The sequence below is a fragment of the Lithobates pipiens genome, unplaced genomic scaffold, assembly GCF_037356315.1.
Source record: "Lithobates pipiens isolate NorthernLeopardFrog02 unplaced genomic scaffold, aLitPip1_a1.2 Scaffold_16, whole genome shotgun sequence".
Taxonomy (NCBI): Eukaryota; Metazoa; Chordata; class Amphibia; order Anura; family Ranidae; genus Lithobates; species Lithobates pipiens.
The window spans coordinates 322,614,612-322,633,166 of NW_027507748.1; the positions used below are offsets into that span (position 1 = coordinate 322,614,612).

Consider the following 18,555-nt stretch of genomic DNA (forward strand, 5'->3'; position numbering starts at 1 on the left):
CTATTATGAATCACTTAAAAACATGTTTAGAGACATCAAGTATTGTTCACATAGAGAAAATTATGTATATAAATACAAATATATTGATTTTTATTTTTGTTTATTAACAAGAGAGAAGAGAAAGGAAAAAAAAAAAAAAAAAGGGAGAACAGAATCACATCTGGGTAAGGAGCCCAATTGTCCACCAACCAGCTAATCATTCAGTTTTACCTGAGACATAGCCCTCCAGGAATGGCCTAAAGCTCTCTGTTTCATTAAGCCCTGGATAAATTGTAGCTTCCCAGAATTTAATCCAACGCATTTCACGTTGCAAGAGTGTCTTGTTCCAATCCCCCCCTCTGATAGGTATATGTACCCGGTCTATCACAGTAAAGTTTACAACCGACATCCTATATGCATGAGCATCCGCAATATGTCTCCCCAAAGGGAGATAGAGGTTGCAGATCCTCATGGCAGACAAATGTTTGCTAATACGTTGGCCTAATTCTTGTTTGGTCTTTCCAATGTAGAAAGCCCCGCACTCGCATTGGAACAGGTAAACAACGCCTTTAGTTTTACAATTAGCGAAGTGTTTTAGTCGAAAACTCTCACCGTTAGGTAACTTGAAAGTAGTCCGTTGTTTTATGTATTCACAACAGGAACAGGACCCGCATGGGTATGTTTCCCAAGTTTTGCATGGATCTAGGGGTTGGTTACCCTTATATTCACTTTGTACCAATGAATCCCCAAGAGAGCCGGCCTTACGGAAGGCGATTTGAGGTTTTGGGGTAACAACCGTCGATAATATTGGATCCTCTGTTAATATTGACCAATATTTTGTAAGAACACTTTTTATTTTATCATGCTCGTTTGAAAACCGTAGTATTAGTCTAGTTGTATTCTCATTCTTCTTAGGTTTAATTTTACCAAATAGCAAAGTTTGTCTATCTTGATTTTTGACACGGTTGAAGGCCTTTTTCAGGCAGGTTTTTGTATATCCCCGTAGCAATAATCTTTTGCTCAATTCATCCGCCTCTTTTTGAAAGGCTTCATTAGTTGTACAGTTGCGTTTAATTCGCAATATTTGGCTATATAGAATGGATTTTTTCAAAGATTCCGGATGGAAACTGCTGGCATGCAAAAGCGTATTGCCGGCAGTTTCCTTCCTGAATAATTTTGTAGTGAGTTGCCCCACTGCATCTTTCATGATGGTAATGTCTAAGAAATCAATTTGGGTCCGATTATAGGACATGGTGAAAAAAAGATTCAGATTATTTTGATTCATCACTTCAAGACAAGTTTTTAATGTTTCCTCCGGGCCCATTCCAAACCATAAATACATCGTCAATATAACGTTGCCACAGTACGATGTACTTACTGTATGTGGCCCATGCCTCATCAGATAAAAAGGTTTTTTCCCACTCCCCCAGGTACAAGTTGGCATAAGAGGGTGCGCAACATGTGCCCATGGCCACCCCTTGTACCTGGAGGTAGTGGGATCCTTTAAATAGAAAAACATTATGTCTGAGTATGAAGTCAAGCATTGACAAAATAAACTCATTAAATTTCCATTCGGTAGTTGACCTTTGTTGTAAAACTCGTTGTGTTGCCTTTATTCCTAAATCGTGGGGAATGCTATTGTAGAGAGATTCGACGTCTATGGTTACCAATATTGCTGTATCCGGGATTATTAAATCGTCCAGGATTTGTAATAAGTGGATAGTATCTTTAGTGTATGATGCTAATTCCAAAACGTGTGGTCTCAGATGATCATCTATGACCTGGCTTGCAGCCTCCGAGATACAGCCATTACCAGAGATGATCGGTCTGCCCGGGGGATTCTGAATATTTTTATGTATTTTTGGTAGTGCATACATGGTAGGTATTCTTGGATATTTAGTACGTATAAAATCCCACATCTCTACAGTAATGGCACCATCTCTATAGGCTCCATCAACCAGGTCATAGAATTTTTGATTATATTTGTCTACACAGTACGCCGAAATTCTACAGTAGCATTTCCGATCGTTGAGGATTTTAAGGCACATGGCTTCATACATGGAGTTATCCATTAAAACGATGTTACCCCCCTTGTCTGATTGTTTTATTGTAATTTCTACATTGTCCTGGAGTGATTTTAATGCATGTTTCTGTTCTAAATTAAGATTTTTTGGCTTACCCTTATCCTTTTTCATTTTTTTGATTTCTTTAGTTGTCAGTCTGACAAACAATGCTAGGGCTGGATTGGAACTCAATGGGGGAAATTTATTAGATTTTTTCTTGTATACTTTTTTTATCACAGGTGGGGAGCTCTGCCCAAGATCTTCGTCTGGACTATCTTCACTATCAGTTTCCTCTTCCCAATCATCCAGCACTGATTCATTTTTCTGCAGCAGCTGATTAAGGTCACGCAGGGCCCTAAAATCAGCTGCTGTAAGATTAGATGAAATAACCTCTTGTTTTGGTTGTTTGCTATAGAAGCATTTGAAAAGTACCTTGCGTGCAAATAAATTAATGTCTTTGATGACTTCAAAGTCATCTAATGATTTATTAGGGCAAAATGACAGCCCAAGTGAAAGCACCTGGCTTTCAATAGCCGTGAGTGTATGTGACGATAGATTTATGATGTTTAAACCACCTTCGCCTATATTAGTACATGTTTCTACTTCTAAGACTGGGTTAGGACTGGAGTTTGGGTTGGAACTATTTTGTCTAAAAAATCATCTAATTGTTTTTGTGATTTTGGAACCGCCCCTAATTCCTTCGGACTTTTGGTATTTCTATTTTTCTCAGATGGAATAGTTTTCGGGTTATCTTTCCTATCTCTTAGATTTCTTGATGGCCCCCCATTTTTAGATAGATGTGGGCCTTGTTGAACTTCAGTTGTACGTTTTTTTGTAACCTGTTGGGTTTCATGGTCTATATCTTGTGTTTTCGCAAAAGGACCCTTTCTTTTTCTCATTGGTCCCTCCATGAGAGAGGAAGCCGAAGCCGGTCACTTTTGTGGATTATTTTCCACACGCCCATTAATTTGAGTCTATTGGGATGAGCCCCCTTTTAAATGGATTGCAATAGATTTAGCGATTCATTTTATAGTGTTCTTTTCCTCCCATGCATTCTTATAATTACTTGCAGTCATTGCTTACAGTCATTGCCCAGTAAGATGTTTTCTCCAGGAAGTACAAAAGAGGGTCACTTCCGGTTCCGGGAAATTACGTCATTTACGGTTCCGGGCGGAAGTGACGTCACTTCCGGTTCCGGCGGAAGTGGTCATACCGGAAGTGATGTAAATGGCGGCAAAAACGCCGCTATTTTGACCAATAAGAATCTATATACCTGGAGCAATCACCTGGGTGATCTGCAATAAAAAAAAGTTATTGTTGAAAAAAGGAGGAGCTCTTCGGAGAACCTCCAATTAGAATGAAGCGGCTAGAGAGATTGGAGGAGCCTCTCTGTTGATTGGAGGAAGTTTTTGGCACCAATTCACTCAATAAGGGCTATTTAAGGCAGACGCCAGAAGCTCTAAGTAGGTGGGAATCTCTCCTATGTCCTTTGGATGCTCCAGATTCGGTGATATTCGCACAAAACTAGGAAACGATTGAACCTCGTTATGGCGGTAAGCTACACTTTGGGAACCCCTGTCTCATGATGGATGTAAGGCTAGGGAGTAGACTAAAATGTTTCTTGGTTCTTTTTGTTGTAGGTCTTTTAGACAAGATTGAGGTTTATACAACATAACATCTTCCTATTTGATGGGCCATTGGACATTTGTGCAAAGGAATCTTTTATTCCCATCTTTTGTTGAGTTCATTTGGACTCCAGGGCTTTGAATGCGGTGACCTTGCAACAGATTCACACTATCCCTATCATCTCCACGTTTGTGGCTTAATCCCCTCCTCTCTTGGCCTGTCTTTCCGTTTCTGGAACGGTCGCCTAAAGAGGAGATAGTGCCTACTTTTGGTACAGAAATAGCATGTGAGTATTCAAGTATTGGGATTTAATGTATCTTGTCATTTGTACATATGTAATCTTTGTAATATTCATTGCTTGTTATGTGCTTACAGACAGTGGCTTCCCTGAAGAAGAAATTATTAATACACATTTTTCGAAACACGTAGGAAAAGAGCTGCCTGTTTTGCTGGATAGAGTCTACGCATGTAGTAACATTCTATGCCATACACATATGTTAGCACAACACTGTTATTTTATGGATCATTGTGGTTTTGTAATATTTTTTGATAGTTGTAATAAAATTTATGTTTTTTCATATACATCTTAGTATATATTTTCTTTTTTCTATATTGCCTTAAAAATCCCAATAAATTTGAGGTATTATCTAATTATATGTATCATTTTCGGGATGATGGCAATAACATGCCATAGCTCATGAGTCAAATTATTTCTACTAGTGGGTGTAAATACCTGTCTGACAGGTATCTGCACCCCCCTCCCCCTTGAAAGGTGCCAATTGTGACACCGGAGGGGGGAGGGTTCCGATCAGCGGAAGTTCCACTTTAGGGTGGAACCCTGCTTTAATGTTCCTTAAAATGCAATTTTAATTTACGCACTACTTGGAGCCCACAGCTGATTGGTTCATGATTTTGCCATGACCATGGAAGCCACACATTGTGAACACATGGGATCTGGGGGGCAAGAGCCCCCCCAAGCACCCATCCCCCCATGTTGAGGGCATGCAGCCTGGTATGGTTCAGAAGGGGGCGTTCGCTCGTCCCCTTCCTTTCCTGACCTGTCGGGCTGCATGCTCAGATAAGGGTCTGGTATGGATTTCAGGTCAGTACCAGGCCCGCCATTTTTTTTTTAACGCAAATTTTTTTTGCTGCCAATTGTTTGTTTTACATTCAACTGACAGCTGATGACTCATCGGTTGTTACGGATGCAGCGGCCGGCTTCCTGGCCCCCTCCTTAGCAACCAGCTAATATACAGTGAGGGAAAAAAAAGGTTTTAAAAACGTATGTCAGCGCATAGGAGGTAAGCAGATGTCGTCCGCCAACATTGGTTTTTCGTTCGTTCCGTTTTTTTGACTGATGAGAAATAGGGTTTTCATCTGTTCAAAAAAACTGATGTTGACGGAAGCAGATGAAAACGGATGCAAATGAATGATCATCTGTTGTTCCATAGGAATGCATTGATGTCAATAGATGGATGAAAAAAGGACGAACGGTCTGTATGTGTGAAAGGGGTCTTAAGTGTAAAATGCATTTTTCAAACATTGTATCCATCTTTTAGTCTTAAATTCAAAATATAACAAATAAAAGTCCTTAAAATAATTTAGGAAGGCAAACTAGTTGTAGACTTCTACAACCCAAATTCCCAAAAATATGGGACACTGTGTAAGAGCTGCATAAAAACAGAATGCAATGATTTGCAAATCTCATAAACCCATACTTTATGTACAATAGAATATAGAAAGCATATCCAATGTTTAAACTAAGATAATGTACCATTTTAGGAAAAAATATAAGGTCATTCTGAAATTGATGGCAGCAACACATCTCAAAAAAGGTGGGACAGGACAACATAAATCTAGCAATGTAACTGGTACTAACTGGGAAGAGCTGTAACATTTTGCAAGTAATTAAGTTAATTGGTGCAAACTGTTGCCGCTATATAAATCATGTATAATAATAATAATTGGGGGGGGGGGTTATTCTTTTTTTCTCTTTATTTGTGAATAGGTAGGACACGTAGGTAAAGACTTTTGCCTCGTACAAACGATCAGACTTTCCGACAACAAAACCGTGGAATTTTGTCCGAAGGGTGCTGGCTCAAACTTGTCTTGCATACACACGTTCACAAAAATGTTGGCCAACAATTACAAACGTAGTGACGTACTAGATGTACTATGTGGCTTTTCAGCTCTTTAGCGCCACCCTTTGGGCTCCTTCTGCTAATTTCATATTAGTAGAAGTTTGGTAAGTTTGATGTGCGCTTTCCTTTTCTCATTTTTTCATTTAGTGCTTTTCAGTTGGAGATTTTCAGTTCGTTTCTGAATTGCTGTTCATCAACCAGACATGTTGCGAAATCGGAGGAAATAACGTGTTATTTATTATTGGCCTTGGCGTTATTGCTTTGACATTATTTTTTTGGTTGAATAATGATTTGATTTGGTATAATTTCTATATTTTTGGATGCATAGAAAGCACTTTTTGAGTAAGTTCTATTGGCAGATAGAATGTCTATTTTTTTATGAATTTTTTATTAATGCACAATGAAAAAATTGTGGAGCATAATACTTGGCTATGTGTTTTACTTAACCGGTTCCCAACCAGCACACGCCGATGTACGTCGGCAGAGTGGCACGGGCAGGCATATTGGCGTACAGGTACGTCCAATCTCCAATGCCGCCCTGCCGTCGCGTGCTGGTCGGGACCCCCGTGAGTCCGGTCACGGGTCCCGCGGACTCGATCGCCACAGGCATACCCGCGATCGTCTCACGTGATGGCTGAATGGAGAAATGCCGCTGTAAACAACATTTCTCCATTCTGCCTAGCAACTAGTGACGCTGATCTCTGCTCCATGTGATTGGAGCAGAGATCAGTGTTCACTAAATGAAAGCCCAACCCCCCACAGTTAGTAACACACCCCTAGGAACACTTAAACCCTACACTGCCACCCACTGGTTAACCCCTTCACTGCCAGTGTCATTTACACAGGAATCACTGCATTTATATAGCAGTGATTGCTGTATAACTGACAATGGTCCCAAAAATGTGTCAAAAATGTCCGATGTGTCCGTCATAATGTCGCAATCACAATAAAAATCGCTGATCACTGCCATTACTAGTAAAAAAATAATAATAATTTATTAATAAAAATGCCATAAAACTATCCCTATTTTGTAAACGCTATAACTTTTGCGCAAACCAATCAATAATCGCTTATTGCGATTTTTTTTACCAAAAATATGTAGAAGAATACGTATCGGCCTAAACTGAGGGGAAAAAAAGTTTTTTTAAATATATTTTTGGGGGATATTTATTATAACAAAAAGTTAAAAATAATGTGTTTTTTTCAAAACTGTCGCTCTATTTTTGTTTATTGCTCAAAAAATAAAAACCGCAGAGGTGATCAAATATCACCAAAAGAAAGCTCTATTTGTGGGAAAAAAAAGGACGTCAGTTTTGTTTGGGAGCCACGTCACATGACTGCGCAATTGTCAGTGCCAAATCGCAAAAAGTGGTCTGGTCTTTGACTAGCAAAATGGTCCAGTCTGTAAGTGGTTAAAATGACAGTTTGGGAGTAGGCAGTTACATTTAAAAAAATACAATGTAAAATTGACAAAGGACACCAACCTTTGATCTTAAAAATGACGGTATAATGGTGCTGTGGTAACTTGCACAAATAAATAAATAAAAACAAAAAAGATAATAATAGTATTCTTGATATCACCAGTAAAAAAAAAAAAAAGCAGTTGAAAATTAGTTTGCAATAACTCCATCAGTATCTCCAGCAAAGCAGCTTTATTATTGTCCCATTAAAGAAAAAGACTGTTCACTGCATTTGGAGAGTTTATAATTTGCCACGTCACAAATGTTAATTCTCCATTACAAACACAAGACTGATCGCTTCTGCTTTCGAGGATGCGTGTTTGTACTTTGGACTTTTGTCCGACAGACTTGTGTACACACGATCATAAAATCCGACAACACACATTTGTTGGCGGAAAATTTGAAGACACGCTAGCCAAAATTTGTTGGCGGAAAGTCTGACAACAATTGTCCAATGGATAGTGAGTAAAGCCTTCGCGCTACTAATTCAAGGTAAAAAAAAGAAGTCACGTGATTGACGCAACGCGTAGGGAGTGGCCGTGACGCGATACCGGAAGTGAAGTAAGACTGGCCGAAGATGCCAGTACACCATCTTTCTTTATGCGCTGTCTTATATTTTTAAATGTGAGAGTCTGATCTTATTTTTAATTGATTGTACCCTATTTTTAATAAACTACTACACTATTAGAGCCCCTCTTCTCTCCCTATGTTTCCTCTTTGAGCTGCACATATCAGCAGAGATCGCCATCGCAGACACCATCCAATAATATAGTGATGTTTGGCCCTCTGGTGGCTTAGCATGGATATACATGGCATTTCAATCATTTATTATTGAAGATCCTCTGGTGGCTAAGAACGGAACTGAAACGGAACTGAAGCTGTCTGATATATTTGATGTGCCTATTTTTAAAGGTTCTGAGGTGAGAGTTCTGGGAGCATAGAGTTTACCGTGTTATATGAACACCTTCTTTGCACCATTCCTTGAACGTATTTGATGCTATTGAACCAAGATTTTGGGACTGTTTTTTGGGACTGTTCTTTGTGCCTTTTTTATGTATTTACATTTTTTATGCACTTATATTTATTTTGATTTGAAGCACGTAGCACTTTTTGGGTTGCGCAGGACCATTCTATATTTGTAATTGTCCGATGGAGCATACACACGGTCGGATTTTACACCAACAGCCTGACATCCAACATTTTCCGTTGGAAAATCCAATTGTGTGTACAGGGCTTTATACAAATGTTAGAACAAAAAAAATAAGAAATGTGAATTTCAATTTTCTATATGTCTGCTGAAAATAGAGCTGAACCGCGTTATGATATATTTTGTGATACGCATGCAATTGAATTATGTTTGTTTATTTGTAAAAAAAAATGTTTAAAATAGAATATTCAAAAAAATAACTGGCAACAGGTCAGAAATGTGGTTGGGTATAAAAAGAGCATCTTAGAGAATCAGACTATCTCAGCAGTAAATTGGGCAGAGGTTGACCAATCTGTGAAAATCTGCAACTAAAAATTATCTACAATTTCAGAATAATATTCCTCAATGTAAAATTGCAAAGATTTTAAATATATAATCTATAAAACATAATTTCATGAAAAGAATCCAAGAATCTGGAGAAATCTCTGTGCACAAGGGGCTGAAAAATAATGAGATGGCACTGTATTAAAAACAGGCATGATTGTGTGATGGACATCACTACATGAGCTCAGGAATTAAACTAATAAAAACCCTGATCTACCTCTCTCCCAAGCTGCCAGCACTAAAGTGAGCTACCCCCTCCCATAATAAGGGAATACAAAACTAGCATCGTGCTAAATTACTCACTCATACTGTATCACAAAATATAAATGATAGAACATCAAAATATTTAATCGTAAGTATGTGCATAGCATAACTATGTGTCAAGTAATAATAATAAAAAAAAAATATGATGCACAGAATGCATTAAGATAAACAAAAACCTGCCTTTACAACCAATTTACACATTTGATAGGTTTTCTATTGTGAATAAAATACGGGTTCATGAGATTTCCAATGATTGCATTCTGTTTTTATGTAGAATTTACACAGCATCCCAACTTTTTGGAAATTGGGGTTGTGGTTACATTAACCAATGCCTACTGATACGGCTAAATTTGGTCTGGGTATTTTGTTTTCTAAGTGTCCTAGTCATGAAAGGGATAAATACTTATAAAGATCCAAACTTCAGACCTGAATCATGAACATGCTTCTTATAAAACAGGTCAGTCACCAGGCTGTTTGATAATTGCATCAGCAACATTTTAGGCTAGAATATTGCACTTTAACAAAGAAACCAAAGTTAAAGAGTAAGTCCACCGTAACACTAAGGCTAGCCATACATGGTCGAATTTCAAAAGAAAAATGTGTGCGTTTTGTGATCCGAAGGTGCCACCATTGATTTCGAAATTTGGCCAAGCAAGCCTTCAATTTCACCTCATGTTGCTACAGAAAAGAATTTTTGTGGCTGGGAATCTTTTCTTTCTGGGAATTTTCTTTTCTTGCACATGCGCATTTCTTTTTGGATTTCATTTCTCGCACGATTCTCCCAACGTTGATTAGAAAATTGTTTGTTTTTCCAAAAATTTCCAACATGACGGATTACTCAAATTTGATTGCCGCACAAAAATCGGCTGTTGCTGAAGCCCACTAATGGTGCGAAATAGGAACGAAAATTCTTAGATAAGATTTTTAAATCTAACTTATCTAGCCCCGTAAAGAAGAAATCAGTATACATATCTTTTTTGAAGCCGCTCTGATCCTGTCTCCAGCTGCGGAAACTCTGCAGAGGACATAGCCAACAACGGCTGTGAAATAAATGGGAGGTGACTTCACCCATAGTCTTACTATGGGGCACCCGTTGTTGGCTGTGTCCTCTGCACCTGCCTCCACAGCAAAGCCGCAATTGACAGCTCAGCGTGGGGTTGGATCAGCTGCAAAAAACAGGATTTTTAAAAACAGCTTACCTGTAAAATCCTTTTCTTTGAAGTACATCAGGGGACAAAGAGCCACAGTAGTTAATATGTGGGTTATAGGCCACCTTCAGGTGATGGACACGCCCTAAATTAAAAAGTGCACTCCCTATATAACCCCTCCCACTGGTGGGAGCGCCTCAGTTTTTGTAGCAAAGAAATACACATGTATACCAAAGAAGGTAGGGACCTTTCTTTTGATGTACTTCAAAGAAAAGGATTTTACAGGTAAGCTGTTTTTTAAAAATCCCGTTTTCTTTTCATACATCAGGGGACAACACAAAGCTATAGTAGTTACTATGTGGGATGTCCCATAGCAATGCCAACTGAAGGGAGGGAGACACAACAATAGTAGGGCACAAAGAGACTAGAGGACTCATACTGTGGCCTGCAGTACACTGCGTCCAAAGGCAATATCCTCATGGTCTTTTACATCTACTTGATATAATCTGGTAAATGTATGGATTGAAGACCAAGTTGCGGCCATGCAGATCTGAGCCAAAGGAGGCTTGGTGATTCACTGCTCAAGAAGCACTTACGGCCCTGTTGGAGTGCCTTTAAAATGAAAAAGGAGGAATTAATTTTTTTTAAGCCAAAAGCTTGACCAATCACTTGACGAATCCACCTAGAAATCGTAGATTCCAATGCTGCCTGTCCTCTTTTAGGACCTTCAAGCAACACAAACAAAAAACATCTCAGAGCAGTCACCTTTAAATGCACCTTGACCGCTCTCACCACATCAAGAGAAAGTAGTGACCTTTTTTTTCAGAGAATGAAGTTCTGAAAAAAATTAAGGCAGAACAATATCTTGGTTTAATATGAAAAAAACCTGACACTACCTTCGGAAGGAAATTAGGATGAGACCGCAATGCAACCTTATCCTTAAGAATAATCCAATATGACTCTTTACAAGAAAGAGCAGCCACCCTGATATTCTTCTTGCAGAAGATATGGACACCAAAAAAATGATCCTCGTCAAGAGGACCAAGGGAAAAATCCAGAATTGCCTCAAAAAGACTGTTTTTGTAAACATGACAGTACTAATATTAAGTCCCAAGGATTCAGGGGTGACCTAACTGAAGGATTTAATCCACGTTTCCCCCTGAATAAGTTACGAACCAGAGAGTGAGAAGTAAGTGGTCCTTGAAAAAACACCAATAAGGCCGATACCTGGCCTTTGAAAGTACTCAGGGCCAGCTTAATTTCTAATCCCATCCGTAGGAATTCAAGGATTCTACCTATGACATATTTCCTGGGGTGCCAACCCCTGGATTCACACCAGGAGACATATGTTTCCAGACTCATTAGTATATGACACTGAAGGCCGGCTTTCTAGCATAACCAAAATAGAAACTACTGAAGCTAACAGTCCACTGTCTTATTTTAGAATGTGGGTCTCATGGGCCATGCTGGGCCACAAGAATCACCTCCTTCCCTTCTTGCTTGCTCCTGTGAAGAAGGTGCGGAAGCAGAACAGGAGGGAAAGCATAGATCAGTGAAAACTGATCCCATGGAAATAACAAGGCATCTGTTTCGCATGCCATTGGATCTCTTGTCCTTGACACAAATTTATCAATCTTGTTGTTGAACCTGGATGCCAATAGACCTATGTTCGGACATCCCCTTGGCATATTGACAGAATGATGCCAGGGAGAAGGAACCATTCTTCCGGAAAAAATAGTACTGAAGTAGTCCGCCTGCCAATTCTCCATTCCTGGAATGAAATAGGCAAGGAATGTTGCTTTCTGCCCAAGACAGAAAAAAATGTACCTCTTTCTGGGCCGCATGACTTCTTGTGCCCCCTTGGTGATTGAGATAAGCCACAGCTATGGCATTGTCTGATTCAGTCTACGACACCTGGCATTCCCAGGCCGTCTCCCATCCAGGCACTAACCAGGCCCGACCCTGCTTAGCCTCCTAGATCAGATGAGATCAGGCACTTTCAGGGTGATGTGGCCGTAGGCTGGATCCTGACAGGACAATAGTCTGAGCGTCCAGGCCTCCAGGGCCAGGTGTACTGCCTGAATCTCTAGAATATTGATGGGCAAGGTCATCTCTGATCTGGACCATTTCCCTTGTACAGATGTTTCTTCCAGGACTGCTCCAACGCAACGGAAAGTCCAGATTTTGGATCTTCTTGTTCCAAGTTTCAGCATTCTTGAATGGAGCTACGCATAAGGAACGGCCTTGAAGAAGCCACCATCTTTCCTAATAAACACATGCAAAGATAAATAGAAGGATTCTTCTTCGTTTTGATCCACCGAATCAGTTCCATTAAGGAATCGATTCTTTCCTGGGGTAAAAATACTCTTTTGTGGACTGTATCTATGATCAGCCCTAAGTACTGCAATCTCCTTGATGGTTTTAAGGAGGATCTCACTAGGTTGAGGAGTCAACCTAAGTATTTCTGGTAGCTGACTGTGGTAATCAGACTTGGTTTAAATGGGCTACCGATTGACCTATCAAGAGCAGATTGTCTAAGTAGGCTAGTATCTTTATACTTTGAGCCCTTAACCTGGCTAAAGGGGGGGGGGTGCAGGATCTTTATAAAAACTTGAGGTGCAGAAGCTAGCCTGCCTTTTCGGTAGAGCTACAAACTGGAAATTAAGATTTTCTACCTTGACGCGTAGAAATTTCTGGTGACCGGGGAAGATCAGCAGATGGAGAGAAGCATTCAGGACGTCGATAGAGGTCAGAAGTTCTCCCCCTTGTAGGAAGGAGACTACTGATTGGATAAATTCCATGTGGAGAAAAAGATTTATTTTTCTCTGGATCCTTAGAAATGTTTGATCTGAGAAAAAATTAGGAGATGGGGACTCTTGGAATTCCAGAGCTATTGAGGAAGTCCCCCATTTGTCTTCCTGTCAGATCTATGATAACTGCAGAAGAATTCCCCTTATGGAGCTAGCGGGACACCTCCTGATAAGGAAGCTACAGTAACCCCTAGGGTTAAATCTGAGGATTACCTATTGAACCCGATGGCGGAAGCCATCGTGACTGCCTGGAGGCTGATGCCCCTGGCACAAACAGAAGGAGCTTTAAAAAATAAAAATATATTTACTCCATTACTTAAATGGAAAAAAAACTTTTCCCACTACAATTTCATTGTATGAATTATCCAAACATCCTCAAATAACTGTTCCACCGCAAAGGAAGACTAGCCAGGAGTATCTGCATGGTAAAAGGAGGTCTATCCTCCGCTGATGCATTCCTGCACTCATGCATTTTAGCTGCTTGTGTTTAGCAACAATATGCACAGAACCGTGTATAGCATCTGCCTATATAGGTACAAACCGCCATAGGCATCTCAGCAGTTGTGCGTTTGGCTAGTTTATAAGCCAGCACCTGCACAAGGACCTTGTGGAAGTTCTATAAAAGGAACTCAGAAGCAATTATTGCAAGCATAAAGCTACCAGATTTCTGGGCCTGCTGAGTAGGACACCTAGAACACCTGTTAAACTGGCCTCACAACAATTAAGCAAATGGTGTCAGCAGGCTGCTCAATCTGCCAGAGAAAAAAAAAGTGTTTTTTTTTGTTTTGTTTTTAATAGGAATTCCAACTTTATTCGTTGGATGCCTAAGCATATGAGTATTGTCTGCCAATAACAGCTCTTATTTACAGAGGATATACTGCGTTAATTGCTAGTATACTGTACTTAGTAAATTTCCTCCACCGTAGGATAAAGTGTACAAACTCTCTTAGGAGGAAAACAACATTCATCTGGGAGATCTTTACAGATACAAAAAAGGCCTTCCCGACAATAAATGGACAGGAAAAAGCATGCACAGTCCGAGGAGGCATTAACGAACCCAAACACTCAGTTAAGGGAGCATAACTGTGGGGACATTGAAACCAGCTGGTTCTCCTGCATTTGACATCTCAGAAGAGGAGTCATCCACGGTCCCCTGAGGGAATTCCTCTTCTCCTGAAGGTGGCCTATAACCCACATAGTAACTACTATGGCTCTGTGTCCCCTGATGTATTAAAAGAAAAGGTATACTGATGTCTCCTTTACAGGGCTAGATAGGTTAGCGTTAGATCGTGAATGTCTGTAGATGCAGGGATTTTAGTGGTAGGGTAGACTTCTACTTTAACATGCACCAGTAAAATATAAGTTATCACTTACCCGTTCACTGCGATCTGCACAAAATAGGCGTGTGTGGTGACGTTTCTGCACTACTATGTAAGTGATGCCTGGCTGGTAGTCTTTCTCTAGTTTAATACATGCATCGCGAATAGCCAGCAGCTCATAGTGCAATATCTGAGGAGGACACAACTACTTGTTATTTCAAGCTGCCTAGTGACCAAACAAAAACACAATCAAACTAACTAGCCATTTACCTGTGGAAGTTGTCCTTCTGGAACACCATCTCGATAGAAAATGATTCTAGTTGGTTTGAACCGAGTAGATTTGTAGAACTGGATGAGAAGCTCCCGAACCATATATGACAGGTCCTCAATGATCTCTTGTCGAGGGCGCTGAACTCTCACTGTGGCACAGTATCTGCTCGGATGAGCATCCATGCTGCCTACCACCTATGTTCATTTAAAGGACATTTTATCAATGCCTAAATAGAGCAGTAGTTAAATAGATATAATGTTCCTCTAAAGCTGAATTTACTAGAGCAAGATGCACTTTCTTTATAAATATTCCTCTGAAGTACTCAAAAGATAAACCAATAAGGGTTTTATACAACTGTTTGACTGTCTGGTTGATTCTGCAGTGAGCAAACTCCTTGACGGGGATTTTATTTTTTTTGTACATTTGTACAGATAATTAAATATCAATTACACTGGAGTATATCTAAACTAGTGTAGCGCCCTCTAGTTTGGTGGCTGCTAGAGTGAATATTTTTCTAGTAGGAAAATTTCGGCAGGCCTAGCTGGTGACTAGGCCTGTTTGTTTTCATTCTGGGCGGAGAGTGGCTCAGGGCAGGGCTGGGTGACTCACAGGTAACATCATTGTCACCTCCCTTTTCTTTCTAGAAAGTGCTAGAAAGAGAGGAGAGGTGGAGCTGTCTGGAGTATTTTCAGGAGCCTTGACCAATCCCCAACTTGGATTGGCAGGGGACAGGCCTCCTTAAATACCAAGGGTCAGCCCAGCTGGGGAGGAGTTGTCGGGTGGAAGTGCTGGAGTGTGAGAGTGTGGAGGCTGTACAGGGAGCTCCCCAGTCTAGGGGGGGGAGTGGCCTTGGGCCGGGGCTTGGGTGCATCCAGGAGGAGAGACGAGATCCTGGAGGAAAGGCACTAGGGGAGCAAGGAGAGGACTGCAACAGAAAACACTGCTAAGAGACTCCACGGAGGACAACTGGTCGCAGTCAAGAGGAATGGTGAGTGAAGCACAGTCTGGAGAACTGGGAAGGCAAGCCTGAGAGAACTGGAAGATTGCAGTTTGAGATGGGTGCAGAATCAGAAGAGTGGACTGTGGGGAGGGCAGTGGAGAGAGGCCATTGCAGCCAGGCTGGCTGTCAGGGCCTGAAGAGAGCTATCAGGAGTTGGTGCTGAATAGAGGACAGTTAGCACCTGAACTATTTTTACACCATAGGGGCCCGAGGCCTTTGCCCGCAAATGGCAATTCACTAAGGCCTGGCTGAGTTAGTGTCACGCCCAACCATGCGGGAGCTAGCTAGTCTGGAGGCATAACAGTCTGCAGCAAGGGAAGTGCTAGAGGAGAGCAGTCTGCAGCAAGTGAAGTGCAGGAGGAGTAACGTTATGCAGCAATTGAAGTGCTGGAGGAGTAAACGAAAAGAGGTCTGAAAGCAAGTGTTTGTGCTGGAGAGAAGACTATGTATATAGAAGTCCAAGGTAAGTTGTGCCAAATCATTCTGGGCATTACCTAACTATGATAAATATATAATAAAATATAATAAAAAATAAATAAATAAATAAATAAAAAAGCTTATGGACTGTTCTATGTCTCTGAGTGACTGATTGATGTCTGTCTGTCTGGGCGGGGTGTCAGGTGAACCACAGTAATCAGCAACCCCTATGAAGGCATGGATACGCTAGTGAAATCTCTTAATATGCAGAAAATTATCACATCTGTGGAGCTATGTAATTGTTTGAGGCTAATAGCCAAGAACTGAAATAGGTCAAATGTTAAGACTTTAAATGGTCTAAAGTGTAAGGCCAGCTAATAACTCAATGTTCATCTGAAGTCAATATGTTTTTGATAATATGTAAAAACTTTCTAGATTGTTACTAATGGTGTGAAAAACACCTTGTGAAATTAGCACTAGTTATTATGGTTACATTTCTTACCGCAGTAATTGAAGGCTTTTTGCCATCGCCAGCAGGCGGGTGTGTGACATCTGCTCCAAGAAAAATGACCGGCTGCTGGAAGACTGCAGAGCTGCCATGAGAAAACGATTAGGTACACTTATTATTCAAATAAATACTTTATTTCTTCTAATTGGAAGAAAAAGGATAAGGAAAAGAAAAGAGACACTAAAATAACGGGTAACTAAATATATTTTAGATTGCCTGTACATGACACAGATACTTCACATACTGTCCAAGCTTATTAGTGTACAGTGTTATAGAGCTATACTGTTCCTTAACCGGTTCCCGACCAGCGCACGCCAATGTGCGTCGGCAGAATGGCATGGGCAGGCAAATGGGCGTACCTGTACGTTCCTTTAAATTTGCTGGTCGGAGCCCCGTGAGTCCGGTCGCGGGTCCCGCGGACTCACCCACGATTGTCTCACAGGGCGGCTGAACGAGGAAATGCCGTTGTAAACAGCATCTCCCCATTCTGCCTAGCAACTAGCGATGCTGATCTCTGCTCTATGTGATTGGAGCAGAGATCAGTGTTCACTAAATTAAAGCCCAGACCCCAACAGTTAGTAGCACACCCCTAGGAACATTTAACCCCTACACTGCCTCCCACTGGTTAACCCCTTCACTGCCAGTGTCATTTACACAGGAATCACTGCATTTATATAGCAGCGACTTCTGTATAAATGACAATGGTCCCAAAAATGTGTCAAAAATGTCCGATGTGTCCGCCATAATGTCGCAGTCACAATAAAAATCGCTGATCGCCGCCATTACTAGTAAAAAAAAAAAAAAGATTAATAAAAATGCCATAAAACTATCCCCTATTTTGTAAACGCTATAACTTTTGCGCAAACCAATCAATAATCGCTTATTGCAATTTTTTTTACCAAAAATATGTACAAGAATACGTATCGGCCTAAACTGAGGGGAAAAAAATGTTTTTTTATATATTTTTGGGGGATATTTATTATAACAAAAGGTAAAAAATAATGCGTTTTTTTTCAAATTTGTCGCTCTATGTTTGTTTATAGCGCAAAAAATAAAAACCGCAGGGGTGATCAAATACCACCAAAAGAACGCTCTATTTGTGGGAAAAAAATTACGTCAATTTTGTTTGGGAGCCACATCGCATGACCGCACAATTGTCAGTTAAAGCGACACAGTGCCGAGTCTCAAAAAGTGGTCTGGTCTTTGGCCAGCAAAATGGTCCGGAGCTGAAGTGGTTAATAGACAGTTTTTACTGCATACAACTTGATAAATACTTTTGTATCTAAAGTTAAAGTTTTACATACTCCGCTAAATGAGCAAAAGAATGAGACAAAAATGCCTCGACAAGAGATAAAGATTATCCATATCAGTTTAATTGGTTTACTATATTAAATTTAAACTTAAAGCTAACAAAAATATTACCGTTGATGAGGCACTAAGATGTTGTTGATCCCACCTAGTTTGACATTGATCTTCAGGCACAGGTTGCTGAGGGTCTGTGGGGAAGTCTTTACCACATTTTTTACTTGGACACATTGGGTAGCCATGCCAAGCAAAGTGTCCCCAACACGTTTCACTTCCGCTAGAATCAAGTTGATCAGCATTTATTATTGTACAGAAATTATTTTCATTTTTGGATGTACATTTTTGTCACAATATATTAGCAAATGTTGTAACACTATGTCAGTCCTGTAAAATTATATGGCTATTACTTCTATTAATCAGAAATTCTGCAGCTAAAGATTCTCTGCACAAATGGTCATCCGTTGTTTAAGAACTATGAACAAATGTTCTACCTACATCCCGTTTTCATAGCTCAGAATTAGAGAAAGAAGTGTGTCTGTGGTTTTTAAAACATACCATATATTATCTTAGAAAGGTCATACATGAGTAGATCTTTCAACATCTTTGAAAAACTGTTTGCAGCAAGCAGTACCATTAGCATAAACACAGAGTGCTGGGACCCGTATCCCTCAATTGACGCCACAAAAATCCTTATTTTTTTCCTTGTCCTAAAG

At 40.2% G+C, this 18,555-nt stretch overlaps 1 protein-coding gene and 1 pseudogene across 1 annotated transcript in view; both read right to left on the minus strand.

The window, feature by feature from the left end:
• LOC143982741 (protein argonaute-1) overlaps positions 1–18,555 on the minus strand; it is a 246,286-nt gene that overhangs the window by 9,789 nt on the left and 217,942 nt on the right. The window contains exons 13-16 of the mRNA XM_077481721.1: positions 17,960–18,119; positions 16,532–16,622; positions 14,612–14,806; positions 14,397–14,531 (exon numbers count right to left, since the gene is read on the minus strand). Of these exons, the coding sequence (XP_077337847.1) occupies positions 14,397–14,531; positions 14,612–14,806; positions 16,532–16,622; positions 17,960–18,119 (581 nt within the window). The remainder of the gene's footprint in view (positions 1–14,396; positions 14,532–14,611; positions 14,807–16,531; positions 16,623–17,959; positions 18,120–18,555) is intronic.
• LOC143986310 (5S ribosomal RNA) lies at positions 12,115–12,233 on the minus strand (annotated as a pseudogene).